The sequence below is a fragment of the Platalea leucorodia genome, assembly GCF_965183815.1.
Source record: "Platalea leucorodia genome assembly, chromosome: Z".
Lineage (NCBI taxonomy): Eukaryota > Metazoa > Chordata > Aves > Pelecaniformes > Threskiornithidae > Platalea > Platalea leucorodia.
The window spans coordinates 67,982,812-68,003,375 of NC_138858.1; the positions used below are offsets into that span (position 1 = coordinate 67,982,812).

A 20,564-nucleotide genomic window follows, 5' to 3' on the forward strand; every position below is an offset into this window, starting at 1 on the left:
CTTGTGGTAGCTGACAAGCTCTTGATCATAGAACAACGTTAGGTCAGTGCTGATGGTTTCTAAGAGTCTGGTATTATGAGCCTATTGACATGCTAAGTCACAGTAACTGCACCTACAATAAAAGCCAGCAATGGCACAAATTCATGTTTCAAAATAACAGGGTCTTTACAGAACCTTTATTAAAACACATATATCTCGGTTTAGCCCCAGCCAGCAACTAAGCACCACACAGCCACTCACTCAATCCTCCCTGGTGGTATGGGGGAGAGAATCAGAAGAGTAAAAGTGAGAAAACTTGTGGGTTGAGATAAAGACAGTTTAATAGGTAAAGCAAAAGCCGTGCATGCAAGCAAAGCAAAACAAGGATTTTATTCACTACTTCCCATCGGCAGGCAGGTGTTCAGCCATCCCCAGGAAAGCAGGGCTCCATCACGTATGGAAGACAAATGCTATCACTCTGAACGTCTCCCTTTTCCTTCTTCCTCCCCTAGCTTAATATCCTGAGCATGATGTCATACGGTATGGAACAGCCCTTTGGTCAATTGGGGTCAGCTGTCCCAGCTGTGTCCCCTCCCAAATTCTTGTGCACTCCCAGCCTACTCGCTGGTGCGGTGGGGTGAGAAGCAGAAAAGGCCTTGACTCTGTGTAAGCACTGCTCAGCAGTACCTAAAACATCCCTGTGTTATCAACACTGTTTTCAGAACAAATCCAAAACATAGCCCCATACTAGCTACTATAAAAAAATTAACTCTATCCCAGCCAAAACCAGCACACCATACTAAAATATTAAAACCTGCTCCTATGAAGAAAGAACAGAATGTAAGATATTTCCTGAGTAGCCACTGTGGGCTTTGGTGACCTTCCAAGTCCAAAAAACCCGCTCCAACTACTATTTCCATTATTCCTCCCAACATCAACACCCAGCACTGTAACTGGGAAGAGCCACTCACTGTATATAAAAGCATGCTATGATAACAGAAATTATGATCAGCAATGATGTGATCCCAAGGTATGCAAAGGGGAATGGGACCGGATCGCTTCATACATACCCTTTTCCACTCCCACTCCCTTCATCTATGTTCACAGCAAACTGCCATAAACTGAGCTGCTAAAGGTGAAGAGTCAAATGCTTGAGAGCAGGAAAGAGTGGAGAAATAAGGTAGCAATATGACTTGAAAATATCATATATAGGAAGCAGAAAACAGACACTGCTAATAAATTGAAGACAAAGTAGGGTGTTGTTTTAAGAATGACCCCTTTGCTAATAATGAAACACTTACTCTTTCAGCTGCTTAGTTAGTTTCACAACCTGAGAGGCCAATGACATACATGTCTCCACAACCACTAAGTAGCGGGAACACATGGTGTGCCCGTGTCGCTCAGCACTTTGTGAGGGTTTCTCTCCCATGTGGTTTTGCATGGTGACATTTGCTCCATATTCAACCAATGTCTGTAAAAACACAAAAAGAAAACATTGACACCTGGAAGTGTAAGTCTCTGCTGTGACTTCTGGTCAACCACAAGAATGGCTGGATGCAAAGGACCCCTGAATAAAATGCTTGAAAATGCTGGTCTAAGCCAATCATTTTTAAAAATCAGTCACTGACAAGTCTGTATGCAGTTTGAACTCAAAACACATACCACTAAAATCTGTCACTCACATGCAAGGATAACACACAAGAGTGAGCTGTCATTCAGAAGAACTATAAAAAGACTATATTCTTCTTTCCTGTTGAACTTCCCTTGCAGTTCTACTTAATTAATTTGTTTTCTGTTCATTTGTTTGTACAACATAGCATGACTTGTAGCATTCAAACAGTGAGTGAGACCACCAAATGAAAACAGAGGACTTACATTTAGGCATCTATTGAGCCACAGTAATAAACCTTTGCAGATGCACCTGTCTATGCATTACTGAACATTGTGCTAACTTTGCGTATGGTAGACCTAGAAAAGAAGACACAAGCAAGTGCAATTCAAAGGACATCTGTGCTAGATAATGTCAGGGTCCAGGGCAGCATGAACACATTGCTAGCCAGTTTATAGGGTGTGGTGACGAGCTGTGATGGCTTACCAGGTCTGGTATCTGCTGTTCTTGCGATCTCCGCACTGCAAGGCATTGCAATACACCCTTAGAATCTCATTTTAGGAATGTCTTTGCTACAATATTTGCTGACTCTTTTTGTGGTTTAGCTCTCAATTTGCTACCACAGCAGAATCCCTGAGTTTAAAACACTCAATGCAGCAGTCTCAATGTCCTGATTCCTTAGCGAAGTGATGTTTGGATATGAAAAGTATGGAAGATACTTTCCAACAACTCCTTTAGGTCAGACAGGCACAAATTTCTTTTTGCAGAAAGAAATCTGTACAATGACTTTTTCAATCTGGTTGAGTTTTTTGGGGATTTGGTTTTTTTGTTCGTTTGTTTTTTTTAATGCTGAAAGAAGTCTCATTGCTTTGCACTTGCTTGGTTACTTCCTATTTTCTTTTAAAGAGATACTCAAATATGTGTCAGCTTTTACTCTTTAAGAAAAATAATGGCTCATACTCTGATGTACACCCCCGTGTTACTCACAGCACTAGCAGAGAACCCTAGCTTGTTGCTGGAGAACTGTCCAGGTTGTGAGCATGACACTTGAGTTACCTCTGGGACTTGAATCCATAGTGTTATAAGGGCAAAAGAAGTTGTGTCAGGTTGACCTTAAGACATCCAATAACTGGAGCAAGAATTGAGACCAAACCTTCACTCCTTCTGATCTGTTTGTGATAGTGTTATGCATGATTCGCTTTACTGGAGAGCCTAGAATAGGACCAAAATATTCTCAGCAATGTTCAGACATACATTGCTGATAGCACTTTGGAAAAAATTCTGAACAAAATCATAATGCATCCAAAAACTACAGTATTGTTAACATTACACATACACACAGAGAAGAGGAATTGCGTGGCTGAGCTCTTGGTTGACTTATCCAAGCAGAGCTGGTAAGCCACCAAGGACTGGAGTGGCCTTGTTGACTCAGAACAACAGGCACAGAGACCTCTGCATCTGCTGACAGAAAAGAGGAACAGTGGTCTGTCTGGTCTGCTAAATCTATACAGAAAGGAAACTTATGAATAGTCTTGCACTGCATCTCATGTCAATAAATTTGGTATAATTTGCCAATAAAGAAGATCAAGAAGGGAGAGTTATGACCCTGCAGAAAGCAATCTTATCATTTGGAACATGATAGGAGTGTCACTTGCTCATAACCACAGTGAATCAGAGGGCTGGGGAATCACTGACAGCTTGTGACCCACCATCTTTTGTACTATTATTTATAATCTCCCTGCCTCCTTTATCACTTCTTTCTTTTTACCAGATCATTCACTGTACATTGTTTTAAATTAGACTATAAGCTCCCTGGGCAGAGGGCTTATTTTTTTTCACAGCACAACAAAACATCAACTGCACTTAAGACTATGAGATGTTAATGAGGTGACATTACTAACATTGTATATTTTTGTTGTCATTAGATATTTTCATGATTTATTTCTCATGGCTTCACTTCAACAAAAAACACTTACTTGTTGATTTTTTCATTTATCTACAACAAAATAATCTTGAAAATTCTAAGCCATTTATTGAGTTTCATTCTTCATGGGGAAAGCAGGGCTATTCTCTTTTTGGTTCAGTTTTGTCCATGAAAAAAGCCTGCAGATGTCACCACTCTGTTCAAAATCATCTGCTCTCATTTCTCCTTCAAATGCATTGTACATCTTGATGAGGCACTGTTGAGTTAGCAACCCTAAGCACACACCCTACCACAATGGTTCTCCCCACTAGTAAGTCATAAGCGTTTCTTCTATCAACTTTTTTCCAGCTGATCATAGCAATTATCTACAATAGAATAATAAAAAGAAAATAATAAAAAAATAAATAATAAAAAAAATATTAACATGGATGTGATGATTTGTTTCTTTTATTGTCACAAGAGTTTGTCCATTCCTGACATCTTTAACAGAAAGACATGCCCTATCAATGAGAAAATGCAGAGACGGTCATGTCCTCCAAATTTATTTGACTGTGTTCTTTTCAAGTCTATTCATTCAGCTCAACCGTCATCTGTTTTTTATTGTGTGAGACTCTCAAACTGGCTTTTATGGAGTTATGTCTTCTCTGTGTCCAGATATATAAATACACTGCTATAATAATAATAAGCAGCTATGCATCTGATTCAACATAGCAGTGTGCACAAATATATTTAGCCCTCTGAAGAGGTTAGCTAATGAGAATTGACTAGCTGTTTTTCTTTTAAGGTTGAATTAATACAAATCTTCTGTATTTGCAGTGGCCTAAGAGGTGCTGTGGATCATGTGTGGTAACAGGATTAACATGTTTAATGATATATATATATGAGTCCTTAGCCTCTGAGAAGTACTACTCCTTCTTAGGCATCTTTTCCTCCCCTACTTGACTTGATCACTTTGATTTCTATTTCTTGCCTTTCTGCCATGTGGTTATTTATTCTTTTATCTGTTCTTCTCCAATGACTCATTTATTTCTTAAATACCTTTCTGCTACCTCTTGGAATAATTTTATCATTATTTCTTCTCCAAACAGCTTTCACTCAAAGTGACGACAACACCAAATACTGAAATGCACTCCTGTGACTAATGTTTCTAGTAACTTTGATGGACAGAGGGTACACCTGCAATTCAACGCGAAGTTCAGATGCTTCACCTAGCCATCCAGTTCAACCCTACAGCTTTTTGGTATGTCTGCATTGAACACTGGTACTGTACAGAGGTATCCAAACTGAGTTATTCAGATCTGGCTCACAAAAGTAGTGTAGCTGTGTAAGCCTTCTCAGCAGAACAAACTACCCTTTTCAGCAGCTCTATACAACAGAACTATATTGCTTTCAGTGGCTAAGCTGACTCATTAAGAACTAGTTAGAAATCACCATCATGCTGGATTGTTTAGCATAGATAGATACATTCAAAGATTACAAGTCTGGAAAGGATGGTTTACTCAAGGCAGAAATCCTTCAGCATAGAAGAAACTTATCTATTAGACTTCCCCTAAACTGGAGAGCTACAACTATTCATTGGAAAAAGAAACAGAAGGAAAATACCAGAACAGTAAGAAGAGTATGCGTATCTACATTGGCTGCCCTTCTGTAATGCAAAAACATATACATTAGCTGCTGATGTATAAACAATATAATCATGCTTTCTTCTTGCAATACAACAGTTACTTGAGGCTAACAATAGCATAATTGAGAATAGAACCCAAACCCCAGAGCTTTTCAGTATTTCATTCTGAGTCCGACTGGTTTAAAATTCTTCCTTCTAGTATATTTTAATGTATCAATAATTAATCCCACTTGTTTCTGTAATCATTTTAATGGTTGTTGTCATTCAAGTTTGATGTAAAGAGGTTTCTGATATAGCTAACACTCTACCTGTATGCATCCTAGATAGCCATGTTGAGCAGCTATGTGAACAGCAGTATTTCCATCCTGGTCAACTTCATCCAGTGAAATCCCTTGTTCCTGCATAAACTGAAGAAGCCACAGAAGTATTTTCTCCTGGGGGAGGGGGAAAGAGATGTCACAAAAGATAAGAAATAATGAAAAGCTAAATGTACTAGAGGAACACTGGTACTGTCATCTGTTACTAATACTGTCCAATAGTTCCTCGTTTTCAGTTTCTCTTGACTTTGTAGGTCTTAGTGTATCACGGGTCTGCCTCTGTCTTTTTTTTTTCAAGGAGATAAGCCGATATATTTTACTTGTTTTATAAAAAAGACATAATAGGAAAAATATGAGTTCTGTAACACATTCTGAGAAATTGTACATTAAAAAGCATGCATGGCTGTATGTTGGAGAGTAGACTTGAGGCAAAACAGCCTGTGTGTCAATCTGAAAAGCTTGTGAAATTTGGTGAAACTTCACAACCCTCTTTGGAAAATTAAAACAGGAGTATGTGCAGATCACAGAGCTGAGCAGTTAGATTCTTCAGATCTATCATCATGCCCCGGCTCTGGGCTGTTGTGCAAGAGGAGAAGCAACACAACTAAAACTGGGAAATCTCTCTATCCTGAGCTCTCAGTGTATTAACTAATGGACCATTTGTATGTGTGCAGGCGTGTTGGGAAGGATGGGGAGACCTGGACCACAAAACTTGCAAGTGAAAGTCTGGAAGCCAAAACTGAGGCGCCAACTTAATTCTTTTTAACATTGCTTTTTGTGTGTGTATGCAGGTGTAATACACATTTATATGGGTATTGTTTTCTAACAATGGAGAGTTTATATATATGCACTAAGCTTATTTTATTTCTTATTTTCCCCAGAAGGTTTATTTACAAAATTTTTCTTCTCTCTAGAAACCTTCCATGCCTCTCATAAATTTCATTGTGCCCTGCTGAATGTGATGCATATTGAAAATCTAGAATAAATCTATAGATTACATAAAAAAGTGAGGTCCATTAAAGGATAGCTGACTATAGCTGTACTCCCAGTTTTTGCATCTGATAGCTGAAAAGAATAAATTACTTTCTACCTTAAAACTTTTTTATTTAAACATGTATTTTTTATTATCTTCCATTGATATCTATCATGCATTATACTGGCTAGGAGCTCTAGTTCAAAAGGGCTTTGTAGATTCTAGCACTGGTGTGGCAAACACCGATGCACAGACTTAACCTGCAGTACTTCAGTAGTTTCAGTGATACAAAAGTACATAATCGCCCACAGTTAGATATGTGGGTCTGTAAGAGTGAAGTGTACCTAAATATATCAGTACTGAAAGCATGTCCTTTCCTCATAAAAAGGAGGAAAGGAAATTCTAGCTAGGAACCTTGGGTATAAACCTTTTTTTTGTATAAAAGTACCACAGAAATTTTAATGTCAAGGAAAAGGAGATGGATCCTCAGACTCTTTTAGGTGTCCTCCAAACGATTCTGTGCATTCAAGCACCTGGATCTCTGCTTACTACTTCAGAGGGCTAGTCTGTCTGGAACTTATCTTTTTCATATTTCCACTTTAACACCAGTTTTGTTTTTATTACAGGGTGAAGGGATAGGTATTTTTACTTCTTCTTGGCTGAATGCCCAAGCCAGCTGACAGCCAGCATGGAGAGATGACTTCAGATCACATATCCCTTTTAAAATACTTTTCAGCAGTTTCTTGAGATGCCTGTGGTGTTGGCCAGCAGTGAAGAAGGATTACACTACTCCTATGAATTGCCCTTATGTTTTAATAATTAAAAGAAAAATATTTTAGCAAAACTCCTCTGCAGCACTGGAAGACAACTATAGCTTTGAAATGATATATTTCTTTGGAACATAATAGGGACCAGAATGTGAAGCATGTTCTGTAATTTTATGATTGCAATCAGCATGGAGCAAATGATGCTTTCTAGTCATTTATCTTATCAACACGGAAATCAAGTGTCTGGATGGTTAAATGCAATCATCTGTACTTAACACTGTCTGTGCATCAACTAATCACAGGCACAAGGGGCCTACTCAAACAGTTCGTGTTTCTCTCAAATGACTATGTTTTTTAACAAATGTATCCTTGACAAAAAAAAAAAAAAAAAAAGAAAACAATTATTTTCTTCACTTACATCTAGGAAAAATGAAAACATAAATAAAAATATATCTTATATCACTTTAGTAACACTCACATTACGTATTTGGAAGAAAAGTGTTCTTAGCGATAGGTTTATAGTTATCAGCTCAACTTACACACACAAAATAAAGGGTAATAAAAAAATTAATGAGATTAAGATAATGGAAAATCATCTCATATTTTTTATGTATCACAAACTGACGAATTATTCAGTATATCTGCTAATTTTAAGACCTACCATGGTCTTATGTTGTAGCAGTGGTTAACATCCCTCTGGCATATTCTAGACCTAAAATAATTCAAACCTCCCTAAAAAAAGATTCTGGGAAAATGTCACAATACGTAATTTCTGTTTTGGGACAGGCTGCAGACTCTGGCTCCATCAGCTGGCTTTTGGAGCAGAAAGAACAACTAACAAAGACCAGTTAAATCATTAAATGGACTACAAATGGAAGGATTAGCATGGTGAAGAGTACTGACTCTACAACTAATCCTAGCCCCATCACTTGATATTAATTAAATTCCCAGTATCCCTTCACAGTAGAGGAGTAGGAGTGAGTGAAAACAACACATTATCCTTGCAAAAATGATGTTAGACAGGAAGGCAAACATCCTGAGGTGCAAAAAAGGTGTGCTGTTAGGCATTTGCATATCTGAATGTCACACACTCCTCCCCACTGCGCTCTCCGGCACTACACCACTGCCAAGTGGTGCACAGAACCCCTTCCAGGTCCTCAGTCATGCTGTAGCTCTGGTTCCCCAAAGTCTCCCTAGACATTCTGGAGCTCAGAGGCAACAAATCCTTGGCATTCCCCACCCTCTGCCTCTTACCTGTGCAGTCCGTGCTACCATAGCATCTGTGTTGTGAAGAAATTACAGCCCTGTGAAGCTTTTAGTGAGAACCTACTAAGTGCACCTTGGAATGCACCACCATCTCCTTCCTGTCAAATGGTGACTGTGCCAGACACAGCTGGTACACAATCTCCCATGTACGCATGACTTATCCTTGGCATGGAGAGGCCTGCCAACAACCATGGTTGCTTCTTGCATAATCCCATGTTTAAAGAAGCCCTTGCTAGGAGGTATGCTGACCAGGATACAGGTTAACTTTAAGCTTTTCTCCTCTTCCATCAGATGAACTTACGTGGGCCCTCTCTCATTGGACAAATATAATATCGTTGAGATGTCTCTGGAGTCATGCCATGACTGTGGCATAGGAGCTTTGCTACAAACTCCCTTTTGCTGCCCATTCTAAATTATATTTATTGAAGAAAAATATGGTGCGCATGCTTAATGCCTGGGGAAACAATGGATGGACTGACTCTTTTAGAAAATGATTCAATAACAGGTCTTCCTTGTAAAAATATTACTCTTGTAATTCTGCCAAGACCAGTGTTTACATGGATTATCTCTCGTGTAAGTAATGGTAAAACAAATTAAAGCTTCGAGGATAGCGCCAACGATGCATTTGAATTTCTCAAAACTTTTTTCTTCTTAACACAGTTGGGTAAGATAGTCTGGCATCCCTTCAACCTCAACATTCCCTCGTGTTTGCAAGATGTTTATGGATTATTAAAAAAAAAAGATAATTGACATTACATGTGAACTTTCTTTGGCATTCAGCTAACTAAGAAAATTTGGCTGCAATTTAAATATCACCTTTTTAAATTTCATGAGTGGCTGATTGTAGCCAGTGTTTCTTAACTGGTAGAGCTTCCGTCCTGCTCTGAAAAGAATCTAGATAAAGTGTGCCAGATCTGTTCCTGGCAGTAGACAGCATAGTTCACTGAAAAAAACCAAAGCTTCACTGGATTTAGTTTGTAAAAATATCTTTAGAGATGAGGAAAAAATTAGGCTAATGAACTGACGATACGAATGTAAGTTCACATGAAACTTTCTCTTCCAAACTTTTTCTTCCCAGTATCAAACATGCCTTTCTTGAATCCAGTTCTGATCTGGCTCCCAGCCTCCCTGTATTCAGTGCTAGGTTTACATGCCAAGCTTGCTACGGAAAGCGGGACACAATCAATCAGTATATCCAGCAGGGTCCTAACTTGCACGAGTAATATAGTAGGTGAGTGGAGAAAAGGCAATGGAGGTCTTTACATAGTATGAAAACAAGGGTGTCTGTGTGCCTATGGAAACAGCAGGAGAAAGGGTAGACTTCAGCTCCATAGCCTTCCAAACCTGCCCTCTCTCTTTCCCTCCCTCTCCACTAAATTCATGCTTGGACAGGATCAGTTAACAGCAGAAATACGCCACAATAATTGTATGGCATGGAATGAGACAACCACACTTGTACAGGAAAGAGAAAGATAATTTTGTTAGTGGGTACATTTTGCTTGTTCTCTCTTAACAAGTACAAGAAAAAAAGCATTAGCACAAAAATAGTGGGTTTTCTGCATTTATCCTTAATGTCTGTTGAAGAAACTGAGTGATAAAGTGGCCCATCTGCCAAAGAGATTAGAGAAGAATAACTGATCACTCTTCCTTGTGTAGCAGATCCTGGAGAAGGTCCTTTGAAGAGGGGTTATTGCAAGGTCTATCTAGGAAAAACAGACTTTGTGGGAAGAGAATGTGGTGTGATTAAGTGGTATATGTTTCCCCAGACATTAGCAAAGCACCAAAATGCTGTACTTCTGTGGTTTCTCATCATAAGATTTATAGATAAGTTAGGTGTTGAACAGGATTGGTTTACAACATATTTTTGTATGTAATTCTCAATAAAACTGGCTAGAGCTAGACAGATGATGTTCAAGTTTCACCACACTTCACTGCCAATATACTGAATTCCTGAATTGTCACAATTTGCCAAAATTTTTTGAGATTAGTCTCTCCTGGAAAGAGAATGTGAACTATCCCAAAATGTTTGATGATTTTCTGATGTGTCTTAGGAGTCCCCTAGGGATCATGACAGCCAATCTCCCTAGATGTTCTTGGGACTGATAGGCTGGCCTAATATGCCATCTAATCTTCTCTTAGCCATAACTTAAAGCTTTTAAAAAAAAAAAAAAAAGACTTAAGAGGGAAAATACTGAAAAAAATACACAGATTAAGCGGGAAAAGACTTTGCTATATTTGAACTAATTAAGAACACCTGTAATTAAAAGCCACAAAATGATAAAGATGCTTAAAATTGAAATTCTTGTATAAGCATCTAAATAATCTATTTGAAAAAGTAAGTGAAAGTCATACCTGGCCATAGCAACCTGCATAATGAATAAGGCTTGGGTGGTCTTTTGAGCAACTTAATTCTGCAATAGCTTCTGTTTCGCTTACCATCCACCGAACGCACTCCAGCTGACCATTCTAAACAAATTAAAAAAAAAAAAATGTAAATTCCAGTTCTTTCAGTTCTAAACATATCTACAAACAGGGAAAAGGTTATCAGAATTATTAAAATGTTATGAAATTCCAGTTTGTTCGAAAATGTGTTTTTTTAATCTACTCTCATGTAATGCACTTGTTTATCTTGCTGTCCTGGATCAATTATAGTTTGGCTATTGATTACAGTGAAATGGGAAATGTGAAAGTGGCAGTCAAATAGTCTTACATACACAATCTAGCCCCTACTCTCAGATTGTTCAGAGCAAAACCATAGTTCTTTTTCCATAACTCATACAGTAAGGCTTAACGACTAAATGAGATGATTTGCTGGAGCAGAGTGAACAGTTTCCCTACAAACTCAAGTCTTCATTGATCACTAATTAAATGCATGCTTCCTAAGTTATTCCTATGTATGTAGTATCTGAACACCTAATCCTCATGGATTAGGATCTATCTGTAACAGATACTGTTCAAACACAAACAAGGAGGTGGTTCTTGCCCTGAACACCTCTTACAGCCTAGTCTCAAGATTCCCAAGCTGCTATGCACACTCCCAGTAGCTTGCAAGTTACTGTGAAGTGGGATGTAGATGCTGTGGAAACAGATGAACATTTTCTTCAGAGCATGCTTGTGGCCCAGTGTAAAGGCAAGAGTTTTTAGTAGCTTCTCTTGCTGCAGCCCCTTTTCAGCGATGGTACCTTGGCAACGCAGTTTGGCATGACCTACATTCTGGCCTGCTCTTACTTCATTTTTCAACTCTCATGTTCATAAAGGCTATTATATTCTTTATAGCTGAAACAAGTATTTCAATTGCTCAGTCAAAACCTCACAGAGGTCAACATACATAACATAAAAAGCTGTTTGTGTGCATAAAATGGAAAAGGCTATCATGAGAAGGAAAGAAATATCCCTTTCAAGTTTCAGTTTTATTTTTATAAAAACAAGGAGAGGAATGTAATAAATATTAGCCCTTTTAAAATTATATGGGAGAAAGAAAAATTGGAATAAAATGAATTTGATATTTGCCTTATTCCTTCCTTTTTTAATGTATGTATATAAACAAAAATGCGCACCATTTTACCTTACTTACTTTCCTGTATATCTCTCAATTTCAGTAAGGAAGTAAAACAATGAAACTACTTGTATTCTCTTTACTCTAGAAAAATCCTCCTCATCATATTTGGGTTCAAATATTAGTAAGCATGACTAACTAATAATTTTGTATTTTGTCTTCCTTTGTATCACAACAGAGTAAAATGTTTTTGTATTTTTAAAATTAAGGTAAAGAATTAATAAAATTAAGTACCTTCTACATAAGATAACTTTGCTAATGTGGAAAAGATTTCTCCACAGTTAGTTAAAATAAACTATCAATATGACAGTGTGACTGGCCATAAATCATCACTCCATTTTCATTCTCTAGCCCAAGGTCAGAAAGAAGTCATGAATCGAAAGAATTAGTTTTAATTAATTAATTCCTTACTGGGAAATGTTATGCATTATCACTAAATTGTTGAAATTCCCTTCCGTGGAAATTTATGTTCTTGCATACAAGTTTTCTTCCATTCTGATACATATGATACATACATTCTTGTGGAACACAGGTGCACATCCCACATGGCATAACATTATGGGAGTCACAATGGTATAAAGAAAGAGCAAGAAGAATAAAGTCCATTCTATCAGTGTGCAAAAACACTTTGGGAGTACGGATCAAGGGCTACGAAGTTTAGCTATGCCAGATTACTTTAAGGCTCTCACAAAACTTAGGAATGATCCAGGACAAGTCCAGTCATGCAGGTCATCATGAGAAACACTTGAGCCTCAGCATGCTCACTTACATGAAGAACTCCATTACATTTACACACTTTTCTGTGAATCTCGAAGCATGCTCAAGTATTATAGAAATTAAAGGAACCAATTACTTAAAAAGCCAACCTTTCTGGAGAAAAAGACAAAAGGTTTTATTGGCTTATAAACATATATATCTAGGTTGGAAAAACAAGAAAGGAAACAATTTCCAACTAAAATTGAAAGACTAAATTGGCAGACTAACTATTCAGTTTGGACACAGGCCAAGGTATTGAAGCTAAATACCTTACTTTTATAATAGCATTTCATTAGTACAACTAGATACCAGTTTAATTTTATATTCACATGGCTTGTCCCAGAAAAATCAAAAAAACCCAGCCCTGAAACCTACACTACGGACTTAGGTCATTGAAATGACATCTCAAAGATGCAAACCTGCAGGCTGGAATCCATCAGTCCTTTGTCAGTTTCTAAAGTTTTCCCAAGAAGAAAATAACAATAAAACCTCAGAAGAGACAAACTCATGTATTATATTTCATTCCTTTCCTTGTTTCTTCTTAAGGTACTTAGTGGCTAAAAGGAATGGCATTCAACCATTCAGTCTCACTTACTAAAGAACCAGAATCAGTATGGTTAAATTATGAGCCTTCCTGTACAGCGCTGTTTTATTTTAGTGCAGCAATACCAATAATTTTCACATTTTCCTAGATAATAGGTTTTCCTGTAAGCTTTGACATAAATTTTTGCAGTTTCTGACAGTTTGTTCTGTAACATGTACATTTTAACTTTGATTCAATTGTTCTAGACAATCAAGAAGTTTCACCTCTGGATGTGGATCAAAGTTTTTTTATGCTTTGCAAACATGTTCTCACACTTGTTTTACGAGATTATACCTATATTTGTAAAAAACCAAGAAACTGTTATGCTCTCTAAAGAAAAAACTGAGTCTGAGTCAAATGAAAGTTCCTTAAAATAAAACAATTTTTTTCAGAGTCAGTTAACTGATTTAAAAATGAATGTATATGCATTGACAACAACGAATAAAATGTCAGTGTTATACAGCTGATATTGTATCCTGCATAGTAATCCCTTTTTATTTGCTTATGTGGTACCAGCCAACAGTTCTTTTTGCTCTCACTTAACAAAATGCTTGAAAAATAACATCCTGCTGGATGTATTACTTGCTGCCATCACAGAAAGAAACTAAATGTCACATTACAGTAGAGACAGAGACTAAGTTACCTTTATCGCTAATCCCGCTGGAGTTAGCTGCTCAATGTTTCGTTCATTCAAACAGTCTTCACCCATCAAAGAAGTGAGATGCTGCAGGCATTCTGCATGTCCCTTTGATGCTGCTACATGCAACAGATTGTTGTCACATTCATCATGGATCTTATCCAGATTATCTGCTGCTAAATGTGGCTGTTAAAAAAGGCATTATGTTAGTTACAACTAAGGATAAAAAGATAGACAGGACATTAAGCCTCACAGCCCAAGACACAAGCCAAATACAAAGATGTTTCCCCATAGGCATGTTCTTTTATAGCTCAAAAGCAGGAGCTTTTCACTTCACTATACAGAACCTGGCTACTATTAGCAAAAGGATAGAGGCAGGATGCTGATTCGCTTGATTCACTGTGTAGTTTCTCTCCTTCTCATGCAATTGTTATACAACAGTGCAAGGTCTTGAGTAGCTTTAAGTCTTTGTACTAGTTCGATCAATGAAGTAGCTGCAAAAATACCCACATTTTCATAATTTCTGTCTATTTTGCGTTTGGTTTCTCTCCTTTTTCCTTTTTTTTTTTTTTTTGGTATTATATTGATGAGTAACGGAACAGAAACCATCCATGACTACTATAAAATGTTCCTGATTCATTTTGCTCATCACAAAAGTGGCAGCTTGTGTTAAGCACAAGAATGTAGTTAAAACATATGACAGAAGACTTTTATTTGATGGCTTGTTTCCACGAAAAAAATTGTTGGAATGTTTACCCGAAGTACTACACAACCATGACCTAATACATTATTTCTGCTCAAATCTAATTTTGAGACAAAACAAGTGGATTGAGAAACTCCAGAAGGAAAATGGAAGAAGGAAGACAGAGTTAAGGAGTAGTAATGATAAGTTCCTAAAGTTGTGCAGACTTGCCAGAGTACTGCTTGATGAGTCTACTTCATTCAGAGGTTTCACCCTTTTTGGAAAAAATATGCATTTTCTTTCCATCTACCTACCTATGATGACCCCTTCCCCCCCTCCCTCCCCCCTTCCTATTTCAGAGTGAATGTAATTTGCTTTTATTTCTTACTGAGCAATCCAATATTCTCTTCTGCCTCTGTCTAATCTTTGAATATCTGCCTTTGTTCTTGCTGCTATGTTAATCGCATGCCTTTGTGCTTGAGCTAGACTGGTAAACAGAGAAGCTAAGCAAAAATCTAACAAAAACAGTTCTTATACATACACTGTGCCTCCACCAGCCGTTCTGAGTGGAGATCACATGTGCTGTATCATTGTGTTAACTTGCATCTAGTTACTCTGGAAACCATCATTGATGGTGCCTGATCACAGTGCTAGAATTTACTAAAAAACATCATATGGGTCAAGAGGCCAACAAGGCTTTAGAGAAACCTCCTGCCTGAGAATGCTGCTGCAACAAGACAGCATAAACACTCCTGAATAATAATTAGAATACAACAGAAGCCCCTCTGTTCCCATCATCAGCCTCTAAATAACAACCGAGGTAAACCAGCAATAATAGAACAAAGCAACCCACAAATGTTGTGAAAGGCAAAACTCAATTAAGATTTAAATTCGATATTTAAGTGATCTCAACAGTTAAAAAGCCTGCCTTCTACATGATTTCAGTGTACTGCGTAAACAAGCAATCTTGGCCATGTTTACATAAAACTAGTATCTTGGTTTTGCTACATGTTTGATTTAAAGATTAAAACTTTCCATTTGAAAGCCCATATGCTCAATTTCTAAGGAGCGTACAAGATAAAAAGGGCAGTGGTTCAAAATACACACCTCATCAGCTTTGCTGGCTTAGTAAACCACATCAGAGATCGCCCTGATTCTATGTGTTTTATGAAAAAGATGATACTTACCAATAAAGATATTTGGCCTTCCTTTACAATGTTTAAGATGCTCTTAATTTTTTTCACCTCTTCACTCCTCTCTTCTGGGCCCCCTCCGCTGCTCCAGTTCATACTCAGTTCTTCTAGTTGCTTGCTTTCTACCACTGCCGTCTGCAGGTGGAAAGTCCTCAGGTGGCAGTTTGGCATAGTCTTCTCAGTTTTGTGTGCATGAGGATCAACAAATGTCCTGCTGAGGAAGCCCTTGCCCTGGGCTTCAGATTCATGGACTGAGCTACACTTAACTAAAGGCTGGGAAAGCTCTAATTCTTCTGTTAAATGCTTGTGCTGATCAAGGACAATGGGCTGCGTTTTTCTCAGCTGAGAGCCTTTCACAGGAGACAGCACACAGAACTGCGTCCCGCCAGCAGGCGAGCTCTCTGTGTTCCCTGCAGAGCAGGTCTTGCCACTAAGACCATTCACTGTTGAACATACATCCAAAAGTTTTTTCTCAGGAGCTACCTTTGTAAAAGGAACAAGTTGCTGGCTTGATTTAATATAAGGCACATCCAAAATTTCATCCATATCCAGGTCATAGTGCTCCAGCTCCCCAAGCAGAACAACGGGCTCGATGTTTTTGCTTTTAAGGCTCTCTCCTTCTCCTGGGCTCTGGTCATCATTTGGAGGTGCAGACTGAGAATCGCTGCCTTTCTGGTATTCTCCCTTCTGGTTCTTCTGGTCATCACTTTCATTGTTCTCAGAGCTTTCTGGCTGGTGCTTTAATGGGGAAACCCTCTTCACTGGTCTGAATTTATTGCACACATCTGCAATTCCTGTTGGTTTCTGTGCATTTCCGATAAGAGTTGAGACTCCACAGTTCCAGCTGCTGCTGGAAACTAGAGAAATAGAGGAATGTGATTTAGAAGTGATTACTACCAATGCGTGACATGATACAGAATGCTTTAAAGACATACCTGGCCAAAGGCTGGAAACAAGAATTATATGATAACACGCCACATTAACATCTAAGCAGATTTAATGGCATCTCTATCAAAACAGCTGAAGAATTTGACACTCCAGAAACTTTCTTCAAACAGGACATACATTGTAATCACTTAGAAACAAAGTGGTTTTAATCAAGCAACGGACATCAATAAGAGCCTCGTGGCATTTACAGTGGTCCTGCCCAACAACGCTAGTTTGCACTCTGCTTTTTTTATTGCACAGAGGTGCATCCCACGAGTAGGATGATTTTCTGGGAGGTCAACAAAAGGGTTAGTCAAAACTTTTTAGTGGATTTGTTTTAACAACAGTAACAACAATTTAATTTTTAAGGCCTGTTATGTCTGGCAGATGTGTTTTTCATACAAGAACTGGAAATTCATATGAACAGTGACTGAGAGCTGGGACTCTTCAGCCTGGAGAAGAGAAGGTCAGGAGGAATTTTATCCTTGTGTATAATTACATGATAGGAAGCAATGAAGAAGTGGGAGTAGGGCTCTTCTCCATGACAAGAGGCAATGGGCACAAAGTGAAACACATGAAATTCCATCTGAACACAAGAAAACACTTTTTTACTGTGAGGCTGGTCAAACACTGGCGCAGGTTGCTCAGAGACATTGTGGAGTCTCCACCGGTGGAGATATTCAAAATCTGACTAGACACAGTCCTGGGCTTAACCTGCTCTAGCTGACCCTGCTTAAGCAGGGCTGTTGGACTAGATGATCTCAAGTGGTCCCTACCAACTTAAATGACTTTGTGATTCTCTGATCTGAAAATTAAGTCTACTTCTTCAGGTATGATGTTTCCTTTTCCATTTCTCCTCTGTATGTTAGGCTTCTCTGTCAAACTTTCCATCCCTTATATATATAACCTGTAGACATACACACACACAGAGAAACATATATAGCTCTGGAGCTTCCAGACCACTATTGCAGTGCACTGCAGCATATGGAGTTTGACCAGTGAATCTGACTTGTAGATAAGAAAGGGAGCTCAAGGTACCTGAACTCTTAATCCTAATGAAATTGAACTCAATCCTACAGAACTTGCACTATTTCACACAGTCCCAGCTGGTGATATTTATGATCTCCATAATCATTGGAACTCTGGCAAAGAGTTTTCCTTATTTTGTTATTTTCAGTTGAGGGACAGCACTAAAACCACTAAAGTCTTCAGGCAGTTTCTATACCCCTTTCAATGTACACTAAGAGTTAATGCATTCTGAAAGTCAAGAATACTTTTAAACAAGCAGATTTATTACATGTGCTAACCGCGTATCAGTGGGATCTAATTTGTGGTCAAAACACACAATTTGCCATGAACACCTTCCTAAGGAAACAGATATATACACTTTCAGTGCAACATTACTGTCTGAAGTGAAAGATTAGTATAGCTTAGTAGCTATGGATGTCTGAAAATTACCTTAATACTTTTGGAAGCGCTTAGGAATACATTTCTGAAGAAGAAATAAAAATAACAATAATGAAAAGGCATGTAACTTAGTGGGCCAATACAAAGAACGCACTGTACTGACTTATTTATGTATTGTATAAGATTCTAGGTTCAAAGGCCTACACTTTTATGTTGGTTTTATTTACATGTGAAATTTTTTCCAAGTGATACAGGGAAATGGATACCATATGTTTCCCAGCTGTTTTGTTCTGACAGGAACTATTAAGCACTCAGTATGGAAATGAATTCTGTCTGAGTTTTATGAAAACACTGCTTTCAACAGAGGGGTCTAGACAGAGGAAAAGGCACCAACATTTTGTTTGTCGTTACTTTATTTAAGCTTACATTTATTTTGTTGCTTGGCTTTCTCCACTTTCTAACCTTAATGACACACATTTACATAAATTACTGACGATAAAATTGTAAAATCGGACACTGCGAAGAAGCAATGACCTTTGTTACAAATCTGTCTGGAATCATTGTGAAGTCATGTATTTCTCTTTTCTTTCATTACAGTTAGAGCAGAGTAAGGTACTTTCATTTTTTCATTGTTTTTCTTTCCAACACCTCTTTACAAACACTGTTTTTCCAGAAAACAAACTGGAACACCGAGAACAGTTAGCAATATTTTTACTGACTTACTGACTTATGAACTTACTCTTCACTTAACTGGGACAATGAATTTACACTGCATAAAATAAAGGATTAGAATATAGCATTTAACCACATAGCAGTAGGGAAGAAAGCAAGTCAGACTGGTAGACACAATCCTTCTTTGTGCTATTTTCTACTTGAGTGCTGTACAGGCTGTATCAGTGCTTAGGCAATTACAGCATGGTTTCCCCTACACAACACTGAAACCATAGGCCAGAGTGGACCAGGGCATGGCTTGAATCTCTTCTGTTCTGTTTTCAGATGCTTGTTCCCCGAAGAAGCAAAAGCAGGTGTTGCCTATATTCTCCAAAGCAACAGCACAGCAGGAGTTATGTGAGTAGTCTTCAAGAACTGCTCCAGGAGAAAAGCCTCTTGCTCATCTCTCCATACTTATGAACTCAGGCAGGCACCATCAAAACTCTGGGTCAAGCTAACTTGATTCCAGAATCTGACAAATAATTCCAGTATAATCTTGGATAAGCCATATCTCTTCTGTGCATCAGTATCGCAAATGTAAAAAAGTGATGACAACATTTTTTTTCCGTGTTGTCAAAATTATTTCTTTAACTTTTATTCATTAATATGAGAGATTTGGACAATCCCATTGTTGTGTTGCTGAAGTAAAAAGAGAGAGGAACACAAAAACAGGGGAGATTTCACTGATATCAGTAAAGAAATGTCGTGCTGCCTGATAGACCTGAGGTGCCAAAGCATTTCCTTGGCACTAAAGAAAATAGTATCTGATGAAAACCTTCAAGGGTCAAATTTGCAAAAGTAGTTCTTCAGCATATAGTGTGCTCTATGGTCTTCTTGAGGAAGAGAAAATGCAAAATGTGAATGAAGAGGCCTGTAGTCTTATTTATCGTTTCACTTATTTATTTATTTATTTATAGATATCCTAGAACTACTGTGGGCCAATAATCAGAAAACGGGACAATTAGGAAGCAACTTCTCTTGCAATTTAATCACTTCATCAGATTTTATTTTAGGAATCAAAATTTACCTTGAACTTCCTAAAAAAGATCCTTATAACATGTTTCCAATTGGAAGCATCTGTTGACTTCACAGCATTTTTCAACATCATCTCTGTATCTAGGGTATGGGGAGGTGAGAGGGGAAGTTTTATCTGATATACGAGCAGCTGTAGAATTATAGGCTAACTATTTGAGTTTTGTCCAACCATCAAGACTACTTCATGCACAGATGAAACTTTACTCTTCTGACAGACAGTTTCTGTGATACTTACAATCTAATGCCAAACATCAGAATACCTTTAAATTGTCCTGAGTATAATGAAAATAACAAAGAACTCAGCTTTTACCTCAGGGAACTACTACTGAAATTCATTTCTGATGTGCGTGCAAGAGCCTGTCTCCCTGGCATATGGGTACAGTAACATTCATCAAATGAAGTTTACAGCACTGGTGACACAAATAGGAGGTGGCAAAAGGCGTATATCACACATCAGTACCATTACAAAATGAACTGACCATACTGCAGAGTGGTATTTGTAGATGTTGCTATGGCGGATCTTCATGAACCCAGAATGACTCACATTCAAAGAGCACTGACTGACTGAGGAAATGGTCAAACTCTTAACAGTGTGTTTCTGTCACCATCACCATGGAC

At 38.1% G+C, this 20,564-nt stretch overlaps 1 protein-coding gene across 2 annotated transcripts in view; it reads right to left on the reverse strand.

Annotated features, from left to right (window-relative positions):
* Nucleotides 1–20,564, reverse strand: part of SNCAIP (synuclein alpha interacting protein) — a gene marked incomplete at both ends in the record, with an annotated part of 55,333 nt that overhangs the window by 18,079 nt on the left and 16,690 nt on the right. For both annotated transcript variants that reach the window (XM_082335445.1, XM_082335446.1), the window contains 5 exons: nt 1,281–1,450; nt 5,445–5,570; nt 10,812–10,925; nt 13,998–14,177; nt 15,861–16,723. In XM_082335445.1, coding sequence (XP_082191571.1) covers nt 1,281–1,450; nt 5,445–5,570; nt 10,812–10,925; nt 13,998–14,177; nt 15,861–16,723 — 1,453 coding nt within the window. The remainder of the gene's footprint in view (nt 1–1,280; nt 1,451–5,444; nt 5,571–10,811; nt 10,926–13,997; nt 14,178–15,860; nt 16,724–20,564) is intronic.